At 39.8% G+C, this 23,353-nt stretch overlaps 2 protein-coding genes and 1 long non-coding RNA gene across 4 annotated transcripts; 1 reads left to right on the top strand and 2 right to left on the bottom strand.

Annotated features, from left to right (window-relative positions):
• Positions 1-595: 595 nt before the first annotated feature.
• LOC139304289 (uncharacterized) lies at positions 596-4,766 on the top strand. Its single transcript, XR_011599085.1, has 7 exons — positions 596-680; positions 1,707-1,752; positions 1,849-1,912; positions 2,137-2,224; positions 2,799-2,860; positions 3,101-3,145; positions 4,466-4,766. It is a non-coding gene; the product is annotated as an uncharacterized lncRNA (long non-coding RNA).
• Positions 4,426-10,187, bottom strand: mcmdc2 (minichromosome maintenance domain containing 2). The gene is made up of 14 exons (XM_070928205.1): positions 10,091-10,187; positions 9,821-9,951; positions 9,683-9,742; positions 9,330-9,525; positions 9,048-9,170; positions 8,814-8,915; positions 7,357-7,485; positions 6,925-7,162; positions 6,611-6,816; positions 6,299-6,465; positions 5,679-5,858; positions 5,416-5,555; positions 4,945-5,054; positions 4,426-4,592 (listed from the first exon to the last, which is right to left on the bottom strand). Exons 1-14 carry the CDS (start codon positions 10,185-10,187, stop codon positions 4,426-4,428), a joined length of 2,046 nt encoding a protein of 681 aa, XP_070784306.1.
• A 209-nt stretch (positions 10,188-10,396) lies between these two features.
• On the bottom strand, positions 10,397-21,778 carry sgk3 (serum/glucocorticoid regulated kinase family member 3). Of its 2 annotated transcripts, none has more exons than XM_070927740.1 (17): positions 21,582-21,778; positions 16,851-17,033; positions 16,627-16,710; positions 16,348-16,420; positions 16,165-16,240; positions 15,900-15,975; positions 15,466-15,515; positions 15,267-15,324; positions 14,878-14,961; positions 14,648-14,779; positions 14,111-14,223; positions 13,501-13,537; positions 12,974-13,060; positions 12,550-12,645; positions 12,241-12,396; positions 11,926-12,015; positions 10,397-11,308 (listed from the first exon to the last, which is right to left on the bottom strand). In XM_070927740.1, exons 2-17 carry the CDS (start codon positions 16,944-16,946, stop codon positions 11,138-11,140), a joined length of 1,479 nt encoding a protein of 492 aa, XP_070783841.1. In that variant the 5' UTR covers positions 16,947-17,033; positions 21,582-21,778; the 3' UTR covers positions 10,397-11,137. The 2 variants fall into 2 exon arrangements, with proteins under 2 accessions (XP_070783841.1, XP_070783842.1); XM_070927741.1 differs by having other exon boundaries at positions 21,587-21,778.
• Between the last annotated feature and the right edge of the window lie 1,575 nt (positions 21,779-23,353).

Raw genomic sequence — 23,353 nt, 5'->3', positions numbered from 1 at the left:
AACTAATTATATATATATATTTGTACAGATTAAAGGCGTTAAGCAAATTAGCCTCATCACACTTAACATTTTTAACAATTTATCATTTCCGTGGAAACAAAAGTGATATGAAGTTGGCCGTGTCTTTTTGATACTCATAATAAAATGTCTTTATTTGCTTAACTATGTTAGACTAACTGATCTGATTATCTTATGTAACTTTATGGATAAATGCATGAGCAGATCACAGCATTTTTAAGAGGAGACAAAGGGGTAGTATATGTTTATTTTAGCCAGTTTGAGGGAAATGAGGGAGGTTATTGGTATACAAATTGTTAGCTATAAAGACTCGTGTCTGTGTTATCTGCAGTGAGTTGAAGAAAATAAAGATGATCTGTATTTCCACAATAGATTACTAATTCGCCACAGACCTGGTGCTTTTGTGGAATAACAATGAATGAATTGGCTATTTTTATATCTTAAATATGAACGTCAACGAAATAGGATGTGGGCCTAGTTGGTGCTCTCAGTATATTTACTGCTCAGCTGCAGTGCGCAGCTCTGTGACGCAGTTAAAGGCGGTGGGATCCGGAAGTCCGTCCTTTTTCCTTTGAGACTCAACCATGAGGAGAGAGGTGCTCTGCTCTTCTCCACATCTGCAAACTAAGAAGCCTGTTTCATGTTCAATCTTCGATACGAAGGTAGGCAACAGTGAGATGACTTGATATGTTTGCACAGATGTGTTGTTTGCATGTCGTGGACGTCTTTCGAGGCGGATTTGCAATTAGCTCTTGAACACGACCATAGCATATTAGCTAACAGCTAGCTCATATCTCGGCCACGTGGGAGGGAAGGGTGAAGCTCAACAGTTGATTTGCAAGCGTCTTCATCACGACCCAAACCAAACTCTTCAGTTAAAGTTACTTGATATTAATCGTATAATACAACGAACGTGGCTAGCTTAAGTTTAACATAGCAAGTTGACTTCTCTCCGTTTAGTCATGAAGCCTATCAGTGTGACGTAAACGCACGTGGATTGGGATGTGAATTGAATTCACGGCCTGATGTCCAGTTATTCTCACACCAGTGTTGAAAGCATGAATTCAAAACGTTTCTTTTAACGTTAGCCTATAATGCCTTAATGCAACGGTACAAATATAATGCAGCTTTCAGCGAGCTTTTCCTTCTTGAAAAAGTTGATGTTTCACTATAGACAGGTCTCGTCCCTGAAGTAATGCAATAAATCATTCTTTCAGACAGTTCAAAAGGAAAAAAACGCCCTTTGTGTCATTCAGATTCTTACAGCCCTGACCATATCTGGTTGTGTCCAGGGGTCAGCAGAAGAACTGCTGGTCAGGGACTTGCCCTCTCCCATTATTTCACTGGGGAAAGTCATCATGGCTCCCTCTGAGGACGTAAGGTCATGGCAGAGGTTGTGACCTGCTGTTGAACCCGTCCTCAAACCTGCGATGTTAGCCATGCTCCCAAGCTGTGTTACAGTGTACCCTTTGACCTTCGGGTGATCAGTCATCTGGCGTCACCATATTGGCTATTTCTTTAGTACATCTTATTTATGCAAGCTGAAAATCAATAGATCACTCCTGAGAGTAATTATCTGTGAGGTTTACTTAAGTTACTGTGACAGCATTGTACAGAAAATGCTGCAATTTAAAGTAATGAACATGTATTGACTTTCGAACATTTGGCCTTTGTATTTTTTTTTATAGATGTGCAGAAGATGGGAAATTTGAACTGATTGGTACACCTGACAAAGTAAGGTTAAAGTTTTTTATATTGATGATAAAACAAATTTGCAGTATTCTGATGGTGTGTCGAGTCTGTGTACTGAGTGATCCATTTTCATTTCAGATGTCAGGTCACCACTGCATACCATGGATGGCCAGATATTTGTTTTCAACTTGTGGACCTTAAGGTGAGCCTGAAGTGTTTGACAATTTTTGGTTGGGCTGTGCTTTAGGGTATATGGTCCTGCTGCTGGAATAGTGATGACTTCACTTTTTGCCGTTTACCCATCAGACAATAAGGTGGTGAAACTGTGACTAACTGAATCACCAGCGTAATAAGATCAGTCGAGACTGATTGTACAGAAGAGTAAACTTGATGTGGATAATGGCATGTAGAATTTTGTTCATCTAGGTCCTGTTTATTGTTTTTTCCTTCGGATGCATCAGATGTCATGCTGTGGTCAGAAGAGATGCACTAGATGTAATCCTTTGTCGTCTAGGTGAGTTCTTTGCTACAGTATTCGTACTACTGTACATTTATGCTGCTGGAACAACATTGTCATAGTTTGAGTTTACCCATCAGACACAATAGGTGGTGTCACTGAGTGACCAGAATAACTGCAGAAATTATACAGAGCTTCTCAAAATAATTCTGTTTAACTTTGTCTTGGTGTAAACCGGACAAAGGTGGTTTTATTAGAATGACTTTGGATGGCATTGCCCAACAAGTCCAACCTAGTTAAATATTTCCCAATTGTGTGTATTAAAGTTACGTGTCTGCTGTGCTAAGTCTTGGATCATTTTCTAACATTGAGCACTGGCAACTTACAGCTGGAATAGTGATGAGTCAATCTTTTCGCCGTTTACCCATCAGACAACAGAGTGGTGAGATTGAGACTACTGAATTACCAGCTGTAACCTTAGTTTTACTCGGTCCATTGGACTGTTGTCCCGAGGATCTGGATTTTATGCATTTACCATGGAAAAAGAAGTAGCATAGTCAACACTTGACTTATGGAATTGCAAATGCGTAGATAAACAAATTGAACAATCTTCCACATTCCCTTTTTACAGATGAGCAGTTGGAGCAGCAGTGAAACAAAAGCACACTTGGTGTTTGCTTCATTTCATCTGTGGTAAGTAAAGCCCATATGGAACTACTTTTATCTGCTTTTGTGTCCCAACTTATCGAGGCTATGCCTGTTTGTGTTTATGTCCTGATTAAAGAAGTAATGATGAGTTCACTTTTCGCCGTTTACCCATCTGACCAAAATGGGCTGCTGAGAACGTGACTAACTGAACTAAAAGTGATTTGTACAGTTTCAGAATTGTCTGTTTTTTCACTCAAACTGATTATATATTTATTTATTGGCAAGGTTATGGAGCCAGTTGACAGTCTATGGGGAACCCTCATTTGAAAGGTGAGTACCAAACCCAACCTCAAATGTTACAATGATAATGAATTGATATTTTAGCTGGGTTAGGGTTTTTCAATATGGACACACTGACCTTTTTATAGTACAATTTGTCCTCCTCCAGTCTGTCCTGTTTTGAATATATATTGCCAAAAGTATTCACTCACCCATCCAAATAATTGAAATCAGGTGTTCCAATCACTTCACTTCCATGGCCACAGGGTATAAAATCATGCACCAAGCTGCATCCAAGCCATACATCACCAAGTGCAATGCAAAGCGTCGGATGCAGTGGTGTAAAGCACGCCCCCACTGGACTCTAGAGCAGTGGAGACGCGTTCTCTGGAGTGACAAATCGCGCTTCACCATCTGGCAATCTGATGGACGAGTCTGGGTTTGGTGGTTGCCAGGAGAACGGTACTTGTCTGACTGCATTGTGCCAAGTGTAAAGTTTGGTGGAGGGGGGGGGGGGGGGTTATGGTGTGGGGTTGTTTTTCAGGAGCTGGGCTTGGCCCCTTAGCTCCAGTGAAAGGAACTCCGAATGCTTCAGCATACCGAGAGATTTTGGACAGTTCCATGCTCCCAACTTTGTGGGAACAGTTTGGGGATGGCCCCTTCCTGTTCCAACATGACTGTGCACCAGTGCACAAAGCAAGGTCCATAAAGACATGGATGAGAGAGTTTGGTGTGGATGAATTTGACTGGCCTGCACAGAGTCCTGACCTCAACCCCATAGAAAACCTTTGGGATGAATTAGAGTAGAGACTGAGAGCCAGGCCTTCTCGTCCAACATCAGTGTGTGACCTCACAAATGCGCTTCTGGAAGAATGGTCAAAAATTCCCATAAACACACTCCTAAACCTTGTGGAAAGCCTTCCCAGAAGAGTTGAAGCTGTTATAGCTGCAAAGGGTGGACCGACGTCATATTAAACCCTATGGATTAAGAATGGGATGTCACAGTCAAGGCAGGTGAGCCAATACTTTTGGCAATATAGTGTGTGTATATATATATTTTTTAGTGTTGCTGCTGGAGCTGATCACCATTTGGAGGAAGTCTTGACTTATCTGCCAGATTTTTCTTTTGTTTGGACATTTGATGCCCTCAATCATTAATAAAAAACGGTCTGCCAGAAAAATGCCATGACTTGAGCTTGTGATTTTGTTTCCCTGCATATCTTTTTCTGTTATGTACTTCAGATGTTATATTCTTATGGTCATAATCAATTTGGGTGTATGGTTAGTGTGATCTTGTGCTGCTTACCTGTGTTTCTGAAACTTGAGAGGTCTTACTCCTCTGTGATGTATGTGTCTGCTCCTGGTGCGTAGGTGTAGATGAAGCGTAGGATATTCTGGTGGAGCTCATCCAGGGTCATGTCTCTCCTGTGCAAACCCTCCACGTCTCCCAGGTCACAAGGAAACGCTGCGTCTGGTGGAATAACGAGAGCAGAGGCCCCTGTAGGACGAGACGGGCGTCCCTTTTATAAATTTAAAAAAAGCCTTTTGAAACTGCTAGCTTACATAGTGCCAACAAATCCCCAGGGCCAGGATAAAATCTACAATAAAGAAGTGGTAAAGCGGTGTGTCTTGGTACGGTAGTTGACTTGCATGTTTTATATGCAGTGATTAAAAACACCATGCTTAGAAACAGAACCAGATAACAAAACATTAAATGAAAATGAATACATGTAATAAGACATAAGTACATTTGTAGAAATGATTTCTTAATTCAATGAAAGCAAGTACTGTATTTGTACTTGTTGGTATTAGTAAGGAGGGGATGACTAATTAATAGGAAATAAAACTACCATGTTTGAGAGTGACTGAATTTTCACAGAGGAGCACAGCAATCACAGCGTCTGCCTCCAGCACTTGTGTCCTGAGACATAACTTGCAGTGGGCCTCAGCCAAAGAGATCCTTTGACAGAAAAACATTTTTTAATATGACAGTGATCTGTAAAACTGTATAAAGTGGGGAACTGGTACAGGCTGTGTAAATGTTTTCAGACTTAAAGCTTAATGTGACATTTTTGTCCCGCAGTCAAAAATCTCATTTATTTTCATAGTTTTGGTTCCACATAAAATGTCACCACAGGGAAAAAGTTTTGTAAACATTTGTCATAACCAAATGAAAAATAGCCATCTGAGTGTGGTTTGGATGAGAGTTCTCCATCTAGTGGACAGTTGTGACATTACACTGGACAATGACTCGACCTTTACATGCAGTCCCTGGCTGTGGTGCAAGGGAAGATGGAATATCATTGAAGTAGAGAGCTTACAGTAGCTTGATAGAGGCCACAGACATCTTGACACCCTGACTCTGTGTTCGGACTCTACGGCTGGCCATGTAGTAACCGTGGATTATTTTCTCTGCTCCAGGGCTAAGCTCTACTTGCAAACTCTGCGCATGAGCTACCAGCTGAAAAGCATGGAATTAAGAACAGTAATTGCAACTGAAGGTAAATGTATAAACGCAAATTCAGTAGTGTATTTTAAAACAAAAGCAATGCAAAAGACTTGCTAACAGAACAGGTTTGTTAACCTCCTGGTAGTCTTGAGTAGAAAACTCCCAGCAGGATGAGTAGAGGGGTTTTCCAGGCTCTACCGCCTGCTGGAGGGTGTGGACGGTCTGGGCAAGCAAGGCATGCTCTCCCATCATATCCCTACACTGAATGACCAGGCCAAAGGCGTCTGCCAACTGAATTGGTACGGGACCCATTTCCTGCTCACAAAGAAGAGACTGCATCAGAAAGCCGTCAAATGTGTTAACCTGCCAAGACGATCCTCTTAAGTGAGAGTGTAAACTCTGAAACTTTGATTTGACTGGTTATACAGTTTATTGTTAACACTTCCCTACAACAGGAAAAAAAAACCAAAGCATTAATTTTCCTCAAGGGCTCTGCTGTGTAGTAATGCTGTCTGGGCAGGGCACTTCCTTCAAGAAAAGTAAATTCTCAATTTCCTGTTTTGTCTGTATTATCTACAAACAACATCTGAGCTGAATGAAATGTGACATTCCTTGAACTCAGTGTACTGTACCACAAAAGGTTAAGTTCCACTAACATAATATTCCAAAAAATCTGAAGGCAGACTAGTGCACATTAAAACCATCTTATAAGTGAGCTATACAAAGGTAATACACCATATTGTGGTTAAACTCACTGCTGCTCCCAGTACAGCACAGTCTGCCCTCCCAGACTGCCGAGAGGCATCTGTGGAGTCTGTGAGGGCCCACAAGCTGCATTGGACGGGGAAGGAAAGCTGCTGGTCAGCATCCTCACCATACTTCTTCCCGGGGATGAACACAGACACTGCGCAACTCTCCAGAACTGAGAAAAATTCAGAAGGGGGAAAGAACTGTAAAGTACACTGACTTTTTATGTGTAGCAGAAATAATCCATAAAGTGAATTGCTGACAGGATTCTCTCCTTACAAGTCATGCCATAATTTATTTAATTAACCACTTTGCTTTACCTGACTGAATAGCATCCAGCCTGTCCTTTTTGTAACAGCCCAGATCTCCCAACATGCAAATGCCACCAGTGGCTAGCAGGGCAGAGCCAGCATGGATGTTCGCAGTGCCTGCTCCATGTTCGTCCCGGGACAGAGATGCAAACATCTCCCCTGAGGCCTGATGCCTGACCCCACGACACGCCAAGCTCAGGCTGTATGTCATTAGTCTTGCACACACACAGGGGTAATAGGTAATTAGGAGGATTAAATCTCCGGTTTCATATGCAGTATGTCCACTTCGGATGTGCAAAGCTGGGTCATGCAGACCACTTTACCTGTCAAGTATTAGAGTGTCTGTGGTGACAACTAGGAGATCTAAGTTGTGAAATGTGTCTTTTGCGTCTGCTCTAGTCTGCACCAAGCTGAGCAACAAGCCCAGCTTTAGGGTGTTGTAGAGGCCTGGAGGAGCCACGTCCAACCCAAAGCAGTTTGCCACAACGGCAGAGAACCTCCAGGGAGAACCGTCTGTGGCCTTCAACAGCTCCTGGAAGCTGGCACTAACTTCATGAGGATCTGTAGTTGTGAGACGTGACAGATGTTTCAATAGGGTAATGATGCACAATGTTGCATAGAAAATATGAAAAATGTTCAGATTAATCAGAATATATAGTGTCAAAATGTAAGATTAATTTGTTATCAGTATGCGTGTGCCTGGGATTTCTGTAGATTTGGAGCAGAATTTAATATGAGATAATTTACTGCCTTACACTCTGGCTCCCACGGTTGGACGTTATTTGCCTCTACACTCCAGGTAATGCTGGGCCACTGGTGCACATGCGCAGGAATGCCTAACACCCTGTAGAGTCGACCGATTCTCATTGAGTTACACAGCTCATCTGTGTGAATTGGGGAAACAAAGCAATAACACTCAAAGAGGTTGTTCTGTGCTGCCTGGTGATTATTGAAGAAACATGCATGCCACCTACAAACCACTGCCAAGAGCAACACAGAGTGAGGCCTTAAGAACAATGATTTCTCTGTGTGCGAATTGCACAGCCAGCTAATGAGTGTTCCTTGCACTTATTAACATATATGTTTAGTAACGGGAGCCCAGTGTATTGAATTCCTCTACATGACTGGGTCAACAGAATATGCTAATCCTGGAGCAGTGATTTGCTAAGCTCTCAGGGGCACTGGCTGGACAATGTTATTAGAGGGGACAGAAACACTTAATATCCCACCATGAGGCACTGTGTGCGGCTGGCTGCACAAAAATCTATTTATTTGAACTCTCCCCCACTAAGTTTGTGTTTAGAAAGCCAGAGAAAATTAATGATAAACCTCAATACATCTGACTGTGTGTAAATATAAGCTATTACAACCACATTATTCAGGACTGGGAGTGAATATAATAGATGAGAATATGATTTTACAAACAAATAATACCCTTTTGTGGATATTACAGTACAACAGTACATGCAGTTTTAACCCAGTTAAACTCAAAGTACTCATTCTCAAAAAGGCAAAGTGCTTCACAAGGCAGGGTCAGCTACACAACAGTCTCTGAAGCTGCTCAGGTATGGTCAAGGACACTTCAGCAGAGTGGCTGCATCCTGACATGGAAGCTGGATGCCTGAAACAGCTCCCCGGTTGATGAACAGTCTCCATATACCATACCATATATGTCACAGGGATGCCTATTCATACTCTATCAGTGGGAGATCAACTGATTTGTGCTGTTTGGTTTAGAAGTTGTAAAGGAAAGGAGTCATTCTTGTGTTCTGCATCTGTTCTCCAGATTAAAAAGACTTGAGGATGCCAAAAAACACAAACAAATTCAAATCCTGTTAGAAAAAGCAGATCAGAGGTGAACTTTATAAAGGTCGAGTTACACTCTGTACTGTTTATGTTATCATTTTGTATTCTTTGTTGTTTTAAGATTAGGTTACTCTGATGTGAACCTTTGATATGTGTTTTTTCTTTACGCTGTTATTGATGTTGATTATCATGTGTTGTAATACATGTTGCTAGTGCACATTTTTCTTCACCTGCCACATTACCCCCGCCTCTCTTAGATGGAAGTAGGTTATTAGCTTTGTTTCCTGTAACATTTTATGTTGCTACAAATGGTTGCATTCATCAAACAGATTAAATCAACCAATCAATTTGTTGGCTGGTAATATAAAACCCATACACTGTGTAAACTTGCCTGATGAAGACCTACCTCTGAGAAACAGGGTGACAGACTGGTACCTGAGCGAGCTTTGCTGATGGACACTGAGACCATCCAGTGCTTTGACATGGATCAGCTCCACAAGCTGTTTGTCTGTCTCCACAAAGACACATTTGCCAACATACAGATCATAACAATGCATACAGTTTTCTTTTAACTTCGTGTACCCAGTAACCAATTCAGATGTCTCCAGTGCCATCTGACATTCAGAGGCATTACTCTCACCTCCCAGCACTCTAAACTTCACATCCTCTTTCAGTGGGGAGCTGCAGATCATGCAGCTGAAGTTGTTTCTCACAGTGGCGGACTCTGTTGCTCCAGGTGCATGGACGCGAATGTGGTGAAACCCTAAAGTCAGCATCCAGGAAATGAAATCAAATGTGAATCCAATTTTTAGTGTGTGTGTACAAACCCAAGGGACTGTGGTCTGTCTTTACAGTCAGTACTACTAGAAGCTAAGAGAAAAAAATTGGGTTAAATGGTGAAAATGTGTCTTCCCTTTCCTACCTGTAGAGCAGCGACAGTCTTCATTAATGCAGAGGAACCTGGCCCCCTGGGTGTATTTCGTGACCCTTGTCATGGAAATGACCATGCCCTCCATGGAAACAGGCCTCAAGGGACCATACCCACGAGGAAAACTACAAAGGTCCAACTTGTACTCAGGGAATGGAGGTAGGTGTGTCAACTTCAGAATAACATTAACCTCCAAAGGAACAATCAGATGACACATTGTTATGAGACTGAGTTGATAATCAAGTTACCTTTTCCTATCAGGTGCATGCATTTAGCATGTATGGAAAAGCTAAACTTAATGTTGTCAGTAACAAAGGGGAAGAAACACCTACACCATTTATTCATACCTGACTCTCTGTGTGTATTTTTTCAAGAAGTGACAGTGTCTTTATGGCCAGGAAGCAAACCTGAATGAGGAATAAGGCAAATGTAGATAACCTTATCGTAGAAGTTCACATTTTATTGAGCTCACAGTTTTCACTTACCGACTGAAACAACGCTGTTGCTCTTAGGGGGTCCTGCAAAACACAGTCACCCAATACAGGATCCACCTCAATCACATCAGAGGGATTCACACTGATACAAAACCTGTAGACTGCCTCAATCTGTTGGGGGTCTGGAAAGACGTGGCAAAAGTTGGCACAGTTTGAATCCTAGCTTAAATGGGAGTTTAGTGACTTTAGCTTACATGGCTAACGTTGGCGTTAACTAACATTAGGTTAGCTAGTTTTTCATTTTCCTCACAGCAGGCCTACCATTGAATGGTTTACAGTCTTCAGACAGTTTCTGAAGGCCACCACTTCTGTCTAAATAGACCAGAACTGACTCTTTCAACGATAAAATGTCAGCCATTTTTACTTAATGGTAAAATAATAGTACTTTGCTATAAACTAGCATGACGACCTTAAATGGCGTTTACATGTTGTATTGGCGCGTTAACTTCAGCCACGTTGCCATGGTGACCACTCAGCAACGTAGCAATGATTAGGATGTGATGCAATTAAAATTACACATTATTAAAAAAACACTTAGTATAAAATACACAGACGCCCTCAGAGAACTTTTCTTTTATATTTTTTATTACTGTGCAGGAGTATACGCCTACTAATTGCCAGGCGAAGCAAAGCATTGTGGCTTTCTAATTTCTGCAAATGTGTTAAGGCAAAGAATAGAAAAAAATAAACACAAACAATCCATCCAATAAAAAAGACAATTCACTCAGTATTCGCAAGGACAAACTGTAAGGTAACTGAAGACGTAGAAGACATTTCTTTTTTACATGTGACCTATAAACCAAACTGCTTTATTCAGTGGTCTCTCAAGTAATCCCTATTTCCAGCTTAGTTAAAATGAATATGATACACAAGTTTGTTTTTACAGTAATTACATGGACAAACACACCTCCACCTGACAGTCAAATGGTGAAGTCCAGTGAATTGTTCAAGTTTTTCAGAAAACTGCTTATTGATTTCATTTAAGGGACAAATTTAAGGCTTTATAAAGGCTCATTTTAGAAACCACCAGGAATTACATCAATAGAGGATTGCTGTCTTTAATTCTTAAAAATATCATCTGTTATATATATATATATATATATATATATATTTATATAAATACAAATTGGTAAAATATAAAGACTTTTCTGGCACATTTTGTTCCAACCAAAATCTGTTGTAAGTGCTGTTTCTTCTCAGCTGCTTGCTTTGGCTTCACAGAACAAGTTCATCCATGGTAAAAATTCTTCCCTTTAGTCAAAAGAAGTTATGGTGGTTAAGGCAATTGAAGACGTCATTGGGAATGTTTCATAGGAAAGAGTCATCAGAAGGTGGGGCGTAAGAGAAGCCCACAAAGGCATCGTCGGCCTCCATTACACTGGCGTTGACTATGGAATGCTCTTGAGACCAACAGATGGAGTTGGGGACCATCTCATCTGTGAACTCAGGGTCGAAGTTTGAGATATCACAGTAAGAGCTCTGTAAAAACAGTGGGGGAAGAGGCAATAAAAACATGGGTCATATTAGCATTCATGGTACAAATACAAAACAAAATGCATATGTGTACTCATAAACGGCACAACAAGTAACAAGTTACAACACTTATCTTGATTTTACAAAGTGCTTTGAAAATGGATAAAACAAATATGTAAAAAAAAAAGTTATGAACCAAAAACACAAGACTAAAAAGAGAAAACATGAAATTAAGTCTATAACAATCAAGCACAGCCTGTGCACACCCTCAAGAGGAGAGCTCTAATCAGGGCTATTAAGTGAAAAAATCTGTGTGGGTGGACTGTATAGGGGCTTTAAAATAATTAAGTCCGTCTTCCTTATAAATGAACTAAAGTAAAAACTATACAATTGTCTGTAACAACAAGAAAACACATTTCTGAGAGGAGGGGGACTGTAAATTACTATTGTGGCTTAACTGGATACATTTACAATATACAATATATAACTTTCTCTAATTCTGTAGTCTTCATATGCAATGTAAGTTTTGATCTACTTTTAAGTGTGGGGTGCAGTCGTCCAAAAGTCAAGTCACTGTAAAATACTTAAAGGTTCTGATTACTGGGCGAGAAACAAATATTTACCACATTGGGCGTAAATGGCGGAGGGATCCTCTTCTGTTCAAGGTCATCCCAGTTGATGGAGGAGAAGAAGCTGTGTGCTTTGATCTCATTCTGAAAATGAAGAATAAATAACAACCTTAACATCATTTTGTATTTATAGAAAGGTAAATGCAAAAAGCTGATAAAGTAAAAGTCATCAATGATCTGTTATGTATTAGCAGCAGTGACATGATATGTACAGATCGGCCACCAGAGGGAGCCCAAAAATGGGAAATTCTGCTGTGCATGTAGTGTTTGTATCTCAACAATGCAAGTGCATTGAATAATCCCACTCACAAAGTCATCCGTAGACCCCAGTCTGTGTGTGCCGTCTTTCTCGAGCAGGCCCTGGAGGAGGGACCAGGCTGTGCTGGATGCACCAGGACGCATCGCCAGCGGCTTGTGGAGGATGTTGTCATACATTTCATGTGTGTCCCTGCTGTAGAATGGTGGCTAGGATATGAAAAAAAAAAGGTAGAAGTAGAGGTATGTAAGTGAGTGTGACAGTAAAATGGTGCTTTAAAATTTAAACTAAAAAGCTTTGTCTGCAAAGAAGTCAAGATTGCCAACCAAAGAACAACACAATAATAATCACTGTCAACTCACCAGGCCGAAGAGCATTTCATACAGCACTGAACCCAGACACCACCAATCTACTGTATTATCATAAGGCTGCTTCCTCAGGACCTCTGGAGCTAAGTACTGGTCGGAAGAAGCACACAAACATAATAATATGACATTAACTTGACATTTTGTTTCCGGCTTAAAATACACCAGCCAAATGTATATCAACTACTATTTTTACTCATAAAAGCCTATTTTCCTCTCTGGAAAATGTGACTCATATCCTTACACAGCTGTATACCCCCAAGATGGAATACACTCATACTTGTACAATTATCAACATTATTCCAAAAAGTCTGTTAATGATTATTACTTTTTGACACTGAAGGTGAGACTTCTTTGGATCACCCTGGTGCAGAATTGTCAGTAATCAGACATGCAAACATCCAAATCACTACTGCCATACCTCAGGTGTTCCACAAAATGTAGTGGTGGTGTCTGTCTGGGAAATGCCTTCCTTGCACAATCCAAAGTCCGTCAAAATGATATGCCCCTTTAAAGAGAGGACACAGGGACATTTTTAGACAACATGTGCCACACAAGCAGCTCATTATCCCCGGGGACTGAGGATTCTATTGTTGCCCGGGAATGTTGGCAGCAGCGTAGCTCAGTCGGTCCCATTCACCGGTCCCTCACTTTCTCAATAAGGCTAGGCAGGAAAATCATTAGTAAGACCTAATCCAATCACACGCATGCTGTCCAGCTGGAACTGGAAATGACACTGTTGTTCACTGGTGCTACAAATATGACTGTAAAAGAATGACATTTGTGCTGTATATATCATGATTATGTAATAAATCTGCAGCCAGTGTTTAGGCACTGTAGTTGAAATAAATTAGGTGCTATGTCATCCAGGTTTATTTAGTGTAATTACTGTTATAGTGTTTATATATCAATTATACGGTGTGTTTGGTTAAAAACAGGAATACTCACTTCGTGGTCAAGGAGGATGTTTTCTGGCTTCAAATCTCTGAACAAAATGAGCACAAATTAATGAACGTCAGTAAATAAGACACAGGGCTGTAGCCGTAGCAATCCGGAAACACTGAGGTCATAAGTCCAAATTCCCCCATTGTAAACCCATGGCAGAAACTTTTGACTAGACACCTGAAAAAGTAAAATGTAAAATGTTCTTAATTATTTTTTGTATTCTACACATTCATTTAAATACTAAAATTCATTTTTCTTTACATTCTATCTCCCTATATGTAGATCTAAATGCTGCTTCAAAGACATTTCTACATTGCCAGGAATATCACTCTGGTAAAAAAAAAAAATCAGTAACAGTCTGAAAAGAAAGTGTGATTTGTGTGTAATTGTAGAATTTTGTTTTCAGGTTGTTCAATGTTATTACCTTGTAAACTGCATGGCATTAATGTCTGATTTAGTAAATATGTGTATAAATGGCATATTGTCACATTTTCTCATGAGTTATGTTCAGGAGATCTGATTAACTGACAAGACATTGTTTAGTTTGATCCTTAAGAGCACTTAATAAACTTAAAACTAAGCATGTGTTCACTTAAATAAACCCCAAACATACCTGTAAACAATGTTGAGAGAGTGCAGATATCCCAGTGCACTTGCCATTTCAGCAATGTAGAATTTTGCTCTGGGCTCTGGAAAGGTCCTCTCTTTTTGAAGATGAAAGAAAAGCTGAAATGAAAATGTTCCACTTGATTATTGCATTGAATTACATAGCAACTGTATTGTAGGAGCATTTACATGCTGACAAAGACCAGAAGTCTTTGTCAACTTATTCAGAAGGGCAAGAGGCAGATTTACTTGGATACAGACTGTAGTTAGTCACTCTCACACAGTCAGTCACACATGGCAGCTTTATAAAAGGATGGTCACACTTCAAGGAGGTCCACAGAGGAAGTCACACTCACACTAATGTCATGACCTCTAATTACATTTTCACACACGGAGGTGTGTTAACTAGCTAAAGTGCTGCTCTGAGGAATTCTATTAAAGATGTCTAATAAATAAATACTGTCTTACTGCCATTCTCAGCTTTTCTTGACCTTATGACTCATTTCTGTGGAAGCACATTATTCACAAAACTGAAACCACTCACTTCTCCTCCATTGATGAAATCCAAGATGAAGTATAACTTGTCTGTGGTCTGGAAGGAATAATGAAGCCCAACCAGGAAAGGGTGTTTCACATTCTTCAGCAGCACATTGCGCTCCGCCATGATGTGTTTTTGCTGAGTAGAAAAGGAGTGATTTAGTAGAAGAATTATAATTCTCATATGCATGCCTGAAATATGGACAGGGTTAGGGTCATATTTGATTGTAAAGTTACCTCTTTTCTGTTGAGAATGACCTTTTTCTGTAAGACCTTGACTGCATAATACTTTCCATCATGTTTTCGTTTTGCAAGGAAAACCTGCATCATAAGGAGGAGAAAGCATGTTGAACGTTACATCAGCAGTGTAAACCAGAGCAATTCCAGATCTGATTCTCACTTCCTACATGGAAAGGCCAACACATGCAGAACTAAAACTTGTGGCTTCTCCGATAGAAAAACACTAATGTAACTCAAGTATAACAAAAATATATCAGTCAACATAATTATACAAAGTTGACGTAATGAAACTATTACACAGATCCATAAATTGGGTTTGTACCCGTGTGAATTTTCACTCTGGGATGAACAGAAAGTGACTGTACTTTCCAGTATTGTACACATACCTTCCCAAAACTCCCCTTTCCTATGACTTTTAAAAAGTCAAAGTCTGTGGGCTTGGCACTGAAATAAAAATGACAGCACATTCATTTCACTAGTATATGCGATTACACAACTGTAAAGTTTGAAATGGTTGAAACGGCAAGACAGTCTGCTTTGTGCTAAAACATTGGATTTTCATGTGCATGTGAGTGGTGAACATACTGTGGATTTCCAGAGGGTCCCAGGTTAATGTTTCTGGAGGTAGAGTTGTTCTGTTAAACAGCAGAGAAAACATTATCAAGGTTACTGTCAAGCTGTAACTAAAGGCTACAAGTGAGACACACTTGACACTGATTCACTGCCAATCCGAGAATTCAGTTGTTTATCTGTGCTACAATAACAACATGTTATTTACTATCTATTTACTTTGAGCCAAGATAGACTGTATCAGTTGTTACCAAGTACAAACTACACCTTGGGATACAGATCTGAATCAATACCTCTCTGGCACAGCCTGGACATACCAAAAGGAGGTGGAGGACCTAACTACTCTACTCTATCTGGACAATCTAACAAATCAACTGAAAAGATGTAGTCAGCAGGAAAACAAAAATATAAATTAAGAAAGAAATTGATCCATCAAATCCGTTACTTACTTTGTCATCTTCATCCTCAGAGGCATCTGAAAAGTTTTGCATCCTGTCCATCAGCAGAAAGGTCCTCACATCTGGACTGTGAAGTTTAAGAGGGACCAAGCAGTTAATTGAAAGAAATAAAGTACCATCAGCCAAATTCAAGCCAAGTGTGATGCATGGCTAAACAAATTTGATCTTATTAGATTTTTGGATTCAGATCATTGAAGCCATTCATCTTAACAAAGTCAGCAATGTAATGTAGCACAGTGAGAACTCCAACACTTACTGGTTGCAAAGCTGAGGATGTGAGACAATTCGCTTGATGAACTCATGCAACCCTGCTCTTCTTTGCTTGATGAACTCTTTTGGGCAGATGCATTGTTTAAAAAATACAATCAAACATGAATCAAGTAAAAAACTGCATTTATTAATTTAACATGGCATACGTCAGCCTAGTGTGAATACTTACCGGGGTCAAAATTGTCCCCAAATATCCTCTTGGCAGGAATTTTCAAGTTCATAGATGGAAACTGTTTCCTTAACTGCATTAAAGGACCAAAGAGGAACAGAGAAAATGATGTGAAGGGCTAGGAAGTGTCTATGGTCACAAGTATATAATTATTCTAAATGTCAATGTGAACAGCCCGACACAAAAGCCAGTAAATCAAAGACTTATGAAGAGAATTATGGTAATGTGTCAGGTATTGCATGTGGTGTAAAATAAAAATAATGATGTGCCACCACTCACTGTGTTGTAGAGTTTATCAAACTCTGCATAACGCCTGAAGACAAACCATTCTTGTTGTCCAACATTGACCATCACTTTGTAAACCTGAAAAAAGGGCAAGGATAGGCTTATTTTATAGCAATAACATTTATAGACACTTTATGCCTGACAACCAAACACTGAAATGACCTTTGTAGAATTAATTTTACTCAGAACTGCAAATTGAACAGAATTTTTGCACGCACTGTGAAACGCTTTTTCTTGTCTCTCTGCTCGTTGTGGCAGGGTATGCTGACATTGGGGAGACTGGATTGCTCCTCCATCTTAAGCGCTGTAGGCATTCAAAGGTGCAAGGTCATAAAGTAATGTGTCCTCCTCAGGATAAGACTTCAAGTGTACAACTGGCCCATCCCCATCCTAGGTCGCTGCTGCAGAGGACAAAAGAGAACAGAAAACTCTGTTATTCAGGAAGTGAAACTGCTGTTCTTCTTCTTCTTCACATTTGAGTCTGCAGTGGTCATGCTGCCTACACCTGACCTCATAGGATAAATGTCTATCCCTGACTATAACTTTGTAAACAGTTTTTGTTCGGTATCTATTTGATGTTTGATCCTGGGCAAGAGCTGCTAACAAGCCTTAAACTATTACATTTGCTCCTCCATCAATCAATCAATCAATCAATCAATCAGGGGCTGCTTTATTCGAGCTGTGCTTGTCTGTAGTACAAAAGCTCACCTGGCCACCACTTGCTTGCCTGCAGGTATCACACATGGCATTAACATTTAATAACAACTTTTTAAACAGCTATTTGCTGGGGCCCTCAACTAAGATTAACATTAGTGTCATTGTTATAATTGTTTGTATTTTATTTGTATGGCTTTCAACAAATTATAGTGTCACATGTTGGTCTAAATACTGTTGTAGAGGTATTTCACTCTGCCAAAAATAAAACACACTTTTCTTTGGGATGCAAATGGACAGATTTAAAGACACTGCCGATGGCCAGTTAGCAAAACGTCAACTATTGGTGACTTGCAAAAAAAGTCCTTGGCTTTAAAAGCATTGCTTGTTGAAAATCGAGGTCCCTGTGCTTTTTTGAAGGGTGAAGATTGCAGCAAGAGTGCACAGGCAACAACAGGAGGGTCAGTGAGCTGCAACATGACAGCAGGCAGGCTCCCTCTCCCTGAGCAGCCAGTTAACTCACTCCTTCCTCTGAGCATGAATATCCCATCCTCCCCCTCATCTGATTACTCATTATGAAAAAAAAACACTTTCATAGACAAATGTCACCAGAGCTCATACTGGTTAATGACTCTCAACTTTTTTTCTTTTGCTATCTATCTCCTCACATAACAATTACAAGTCTCTATCTGTGCAGCCTCTTCTCCACATGCATTCATCTCACACATACCCTCTCTAACATGAACACATAGAAGCACACACTCATTCACACACACACACACACTGCCACACACTAGCTCCCTTATGCCTGCTGGGTCTGTGACATTCTCCCTTGTTCCGGTCAGTAGAAAGGTATTTTTAAATAACCTTCCAGGGGTCTTTGAAGCTGGAGTTACACAATAGGTTAAGAGTAAGACCCCCGGAGTTGTTCTTCCCCAAAGTTTGAAGAGCGAAATAAAGCTCATTGCTGATGTGTAATAGACTCTTTCCTCTGACAACTGTAGTAACAAAAGGTCAAGACCTCCATTCCCTAAAGGCAAAGAAGGAGGGCAAGGTTCATTACTATTAACTAGTCAGTTGTAATAGCTATCTCCTGTATTCAACTGACCTGAGGACATGATATAAAATATTATGTGTAGAACACTGTGTGATCTGACTAAATCACACACAAAGAGGCATATCTCTTTTCCTTCACCATGAGTTATGCAATGTCTGTTTCTTGGCGACAAAGGTCTTTGTCTGCTGCTCTGACTTGTCCATTGTTCTATGTTGGTGAGGTCACCCTCGTTTGTTCAGTAGTTTTTGTCTTTCTAGCGGCAATCGTTGTAACTCTCACTGTTGTTTGCTCACAACACACGGAAAACCTGCTTTGGGTCAACTTTCTCCGTCTGCGTATTGATCTTGAATGCATCCTGAAGGGATATCTCATTCTGCTCACGTTGGGGTGAGGGTACAGCAAAAGAGCGTCCCTCTTTAAAATGCATGTGTGCAATCAGAGGGACCTTCATGCCCTCTTCATCACTAGCCTCTTTTTCTCTTTTAGCTTTCTTTTAGTTTCATTTTCACCCAAATTAATTAAAACAAACCACAAAGAGACCAACAGCATTAACATATTCCTCTGTCACAATTTACTTTACTTTTATGCTGAAACTGTTAAGACTTAAACACAAAGGGACGTAACATTGGAGTAGTCTGCAGATTCTTTTCTCAATTAATAGACACATTGTTTAGTCTATGAAACACAAAAAGAGCCATCACAATTTCTCAGAATCCAAGGTAAAATCTTAAAATGTCTTGTTTTGTCCAAACCAAAGATTTAATTTGACAATGATACACAGACTATCCTCACATTTGAGAAGCTGAAAGCAGAGAAGCTTCAGTTATTATGCTTGAAAAATGAAATTTCTGTCGATCAACAAATCAATCAAGTAATAGTTTCAGCTCTCGTTAAAACTGGATCTTAAAAACACTATCACTGTGGAAAACAACACGAGCTACATGCAGATGACACATTTTCGCTGTAACTACTAGCCACTCTAGTAAGGAAACAGATCTTTTTGTGTATTTAAAACCTTGCAATTAAATACAGGGAGCTAAAAATGGTTGGCTATTTCCCTGAGCTGCGGCACATCTGTGCATGTTTTCATGGTTAACTGACTCTGTACGTCACTGGGTAGGACCCGCTTTTTAACATTCCAGAAATAGTTTAGTTGAAGGGAAACACAACCTATAACCGTTTAATACAACTTACATTTTCAGCTCCTTAATATGGAATGCTACAGCTCACCACATCCACTAACAGACATCATCAAGTTTGATGTAAGGATTGAAACCAAAGCAGAGAAAGGCATAATGAGTAAACGTTGATGTTCAGCACATTCCCTAGCTGCAGTTTAAGCCCAGCATGCCCTGCATTCACGCTACAACATGAATTAACTTGTGCTGACAGGAACAAATACACTGGACTACTACACAGGATCAAAAATAGCATTCTTCCTGCTTAGCTCAAACACACATCCTTGCCTGTGGATATCCTATGAGGATGTTGAACATATTTTTTTCTGTGTGTGTGTGGCTGTGTATCATGCGTGACAAGCAATTTTAGCAAGGAAACAACGCAGAAGTCAGCCTACAATGGTATGTCAGATGAGAAAGCTCAGTCAGGCATGTGTCCACTGATAAACACCGAAACACAGACTGATGCGAGCCGAAATGGTTACTGGAGATAACCACACATAATAAATAAATACAATCAAATATATATAAATCTGTTTAGATTCACTTGAGTGTTTAAACTTTGACAACACACCTGGATAGTGTGGAGAATATATAAACTATATCTGTTACGTGTGGGATAAAACTGAATAACATACACATTATTCTAATTTAGAGGCATCTCATTATAATGCAACAGAGACAGATCTCGGATTGAGGAAGTGCAGCTGGAGAAGCGTGAGGGGCATGAACTCAGTCAACCCCAGTACGTGCAACCAACCTCAGCATCTGGACAAATTCCTAACCTAACCTGACTGTCCAGACAGCTCACAGACACCCAGTCTGCATCCAAGTGTAGTGCTGACTTCCTTTTAGAGACAGGTCTGAATCAGCTTGTGTACTGACAAAAATAATTAGAAAATGAGAGACTGCACATAAGACTAATGTTGTTTGACGTTTTTTTAACAGTTTTCATAGATGTATAGCTCTCAAATAGTGTGCTTAAACACTTTCATAACTTGAAACTTGTTATACAAAGCATGTTCTTCATAGCCACCTGTTACACCAAGGAACCAGCTGTGAACCTCTTCAACTCATAACAAACGTAAAGTAAGCAGATTGCCACATAAAAGAATTTAAATATTGTCAGCGGAGAACAGAGGAGAAAGGATTATGAAGAGAGGGATTATCAAGAAAAACATCCTTCTTGTCACTACAAGTTTGCGTTTGCCCAATTTGTTGTTTACTGGGTTTTATGTAACAGCACCACAGGAGGAAAAGCACTCATATATACATCTTCCAACTTATAAATAGGTGTGTGCCACTGTCCATGCCACAGAGCTGAATCAACATCCAATGTGGGGATTCATTTTGACAGCCTATGAGGTCTGACACATAATTTCTACAGCCAGAGAACAATTATATGGGGGTGGACAACATGTCCCTAGAACACACAACATTGCCTCGCCTACTTCTGTTACATTTTGGCAGAGCCGTTTGATAAGCTCACAATGCCTTTTCACCTGAGGCTATGTGTGTACTTACACCGGTACAACTTTTAAATCTCAGCACCGATCACGTGTATTACAGGAAAAAGCATAGCTTCTCCAGCCGAGGATAAATGGAGGAAAAAAATTAGCCAGAGGAGGGAGGAGCTGAACACAAACACTCACACAAACACACACAAATAAAATACCGACACGCACATTCTCACACGAAATGAAAGGTTTGACATGCTATAACAAGCCCCCGTGTGTGATACAAACTGTAAACAACAAAGCAAAAGTTCATATTATAAGATGATCGTGTGTGCTAACGTTCCACAGCGAAGTAGTTAGCTAACTTCACTTTGTTTATGTGATTTTTCTTCGGTTGAACTTCTCTTCAGTGGTGTCTCCCCTAACAGAAAGTTAATGTGGTGTAATAGCTAACAGTTGTCCCTCTACTATTACCTACAAACAACGTTTCGTTACTTACGTTGATACTAGAGTTTTGGATTCTAGGTGGATATTACCCTAAAGCTAGCCAATGGCACGTTAGCAAAACGAGAACAAGGTAACGTTTACATGAACATCACGTACCTTACAGTATTGGATGCGGTGTTCATCTATTTCCGTAGATCCAGTGGGGATATTTCGCTCTACAGCATTCAAACTGCCAATACATTGAACATTTTCCCGTTTTGATTCGGACAAAAGCCCCCAAACCCCAAAACTGAAGGTGTATTTTCTTGCTGCCCACACGCGTCAGTCAAGTGAGAGAAGCAGGAAACATCAGTCTTTCCTGGCCGTAGAAAGTTCCAATGAAATTTGTCACGGGACCTCACAACTGCAACCACAATCAGACTGGACAGAATACACCAGGGTACTTCCGGTACTGCATTTAAAAATAAAACCAGAGAAAACACCACAAGTAGTAAAGTGGTGGAATGTTGCTTGTACTTTTGCAGTACAATCGTGGTGATTTACATAGGGATATGCAACATGTGGGCTTAAATCAATGAAATATTAAAAGACACAGGGCCCATCCACAAGACAGATCCTCAAGATTATGTAATAATGTAGAACTTGTTTAAAGGCCCTGGCTACATTGCTTAAAGGTGATAGGGGTACATATAGGTCTACACAGACAAATGTGTCATTGATCAAATTACCGAAACCCATACACACCATGAACCTGGGGCTTTTAATGCCGCTGAGAGTTTGGGGCCCTGGAACATTTGCCCACTTTGCCTAGATGTTAAACCATTATATTAAACCAATTATATACATGTCCCTGTGCTCTGTATAAGATGGTTGGAAGATCTTTACCTAAGAGTAAGTTAAACATAATTGAAGTCTTAACAAACAGAATTAGTTCAGTTCTGTATTGTTTTTTTTTTTACAACTGCTAATTTCTATTTTCTTATTTATCTAGACTTTTACAAAATGTCTTTCCTTTTCTCTTACTTTGTTTATTTTGACCATTATGCACCACTACATCAAGGCAAATTCCTTGAATGTGAAAACCTAATTGACAATAAACCTGTTTCTGATTCTAGTCATTGTTTTGATTGACAAAATTCGTGCTTTTATTTTCAGAAGCATAATAACTAATTTCCGTTCTCGTTGTGGTTTTCTTCACACAGCTACTTTTACACTCTGGAATGACAACATTGAGAAGTCAAACAGTTAAACAGTGTCACCTACAGGTAGAAAGGCAGGACACGCCTAGTATCAAAAAACGTCCACATCTTAATTTTACCGCCAGAAAAATTAATGAATAGATAAAAAACTAAGAATGACATAGAATATTATAATTCTGACTACGTCAAAATTCTGATTCAGTAATTATGCAACATTAAGTAATAATTAATGAATTACAAGTGACAAGTGTGAGACCATTTTGACCAACGAAAAGCAACAAATATACTTCAAGTGCTGACATGTAATCTATACGTTTGTCTAGTATTATCTGTTTTCAAAATCCATACAGACGCATTGCACCACTTATCCCATAAAAAGGCTATGGCGTGTTGTGATAAATTAAAAGGAATAGTGCAATCTGTAGAAATGTTAAGAACAGATAACATATGAACAAAACACATTTTCAGATGTAAATATTGTCTTTTTGGCTCCATGTACATGAAGCCAATAAACAGTGCAGACGCCAAAGTTTTGTCCACAAGGTGTCAGCAAAACACAATTTAAAGGAGCTTCAGATTGTGCTGTGGATATACAAGCGCTGCCTGTCAAAGCAAAAGGAAATATTGTGTTATCTTCATTTATGCCAGAGTTTGAATGCTGTAAATATTATCTATGACTTTTGTATGAATCTCAAGCCCCAAGCCCTCGATCCTCTCAAATATGATGTA

The sequence above is a fragment of the Enoplosus armatus genome, chromosome 21, assembly GCF_043641665.1.
Source record: "Enoplosus armatus isolate fEnoArm2 chromosome 21, fEnoArm2.hap1, whole genome shotgun sequence".
In the NCBI taxonomy this organism is placed as follows: Eukaryota; Metazoa; Chordata; class Actinopteri; order Centrarchiformes; family Enoplosidae; genus Enoplosus; species Enoplosus armatus.
Note: the sequence above shows the minus strand (reverse complement) of the source record. Positions and strands in the feature narration are given on the sequence as shown.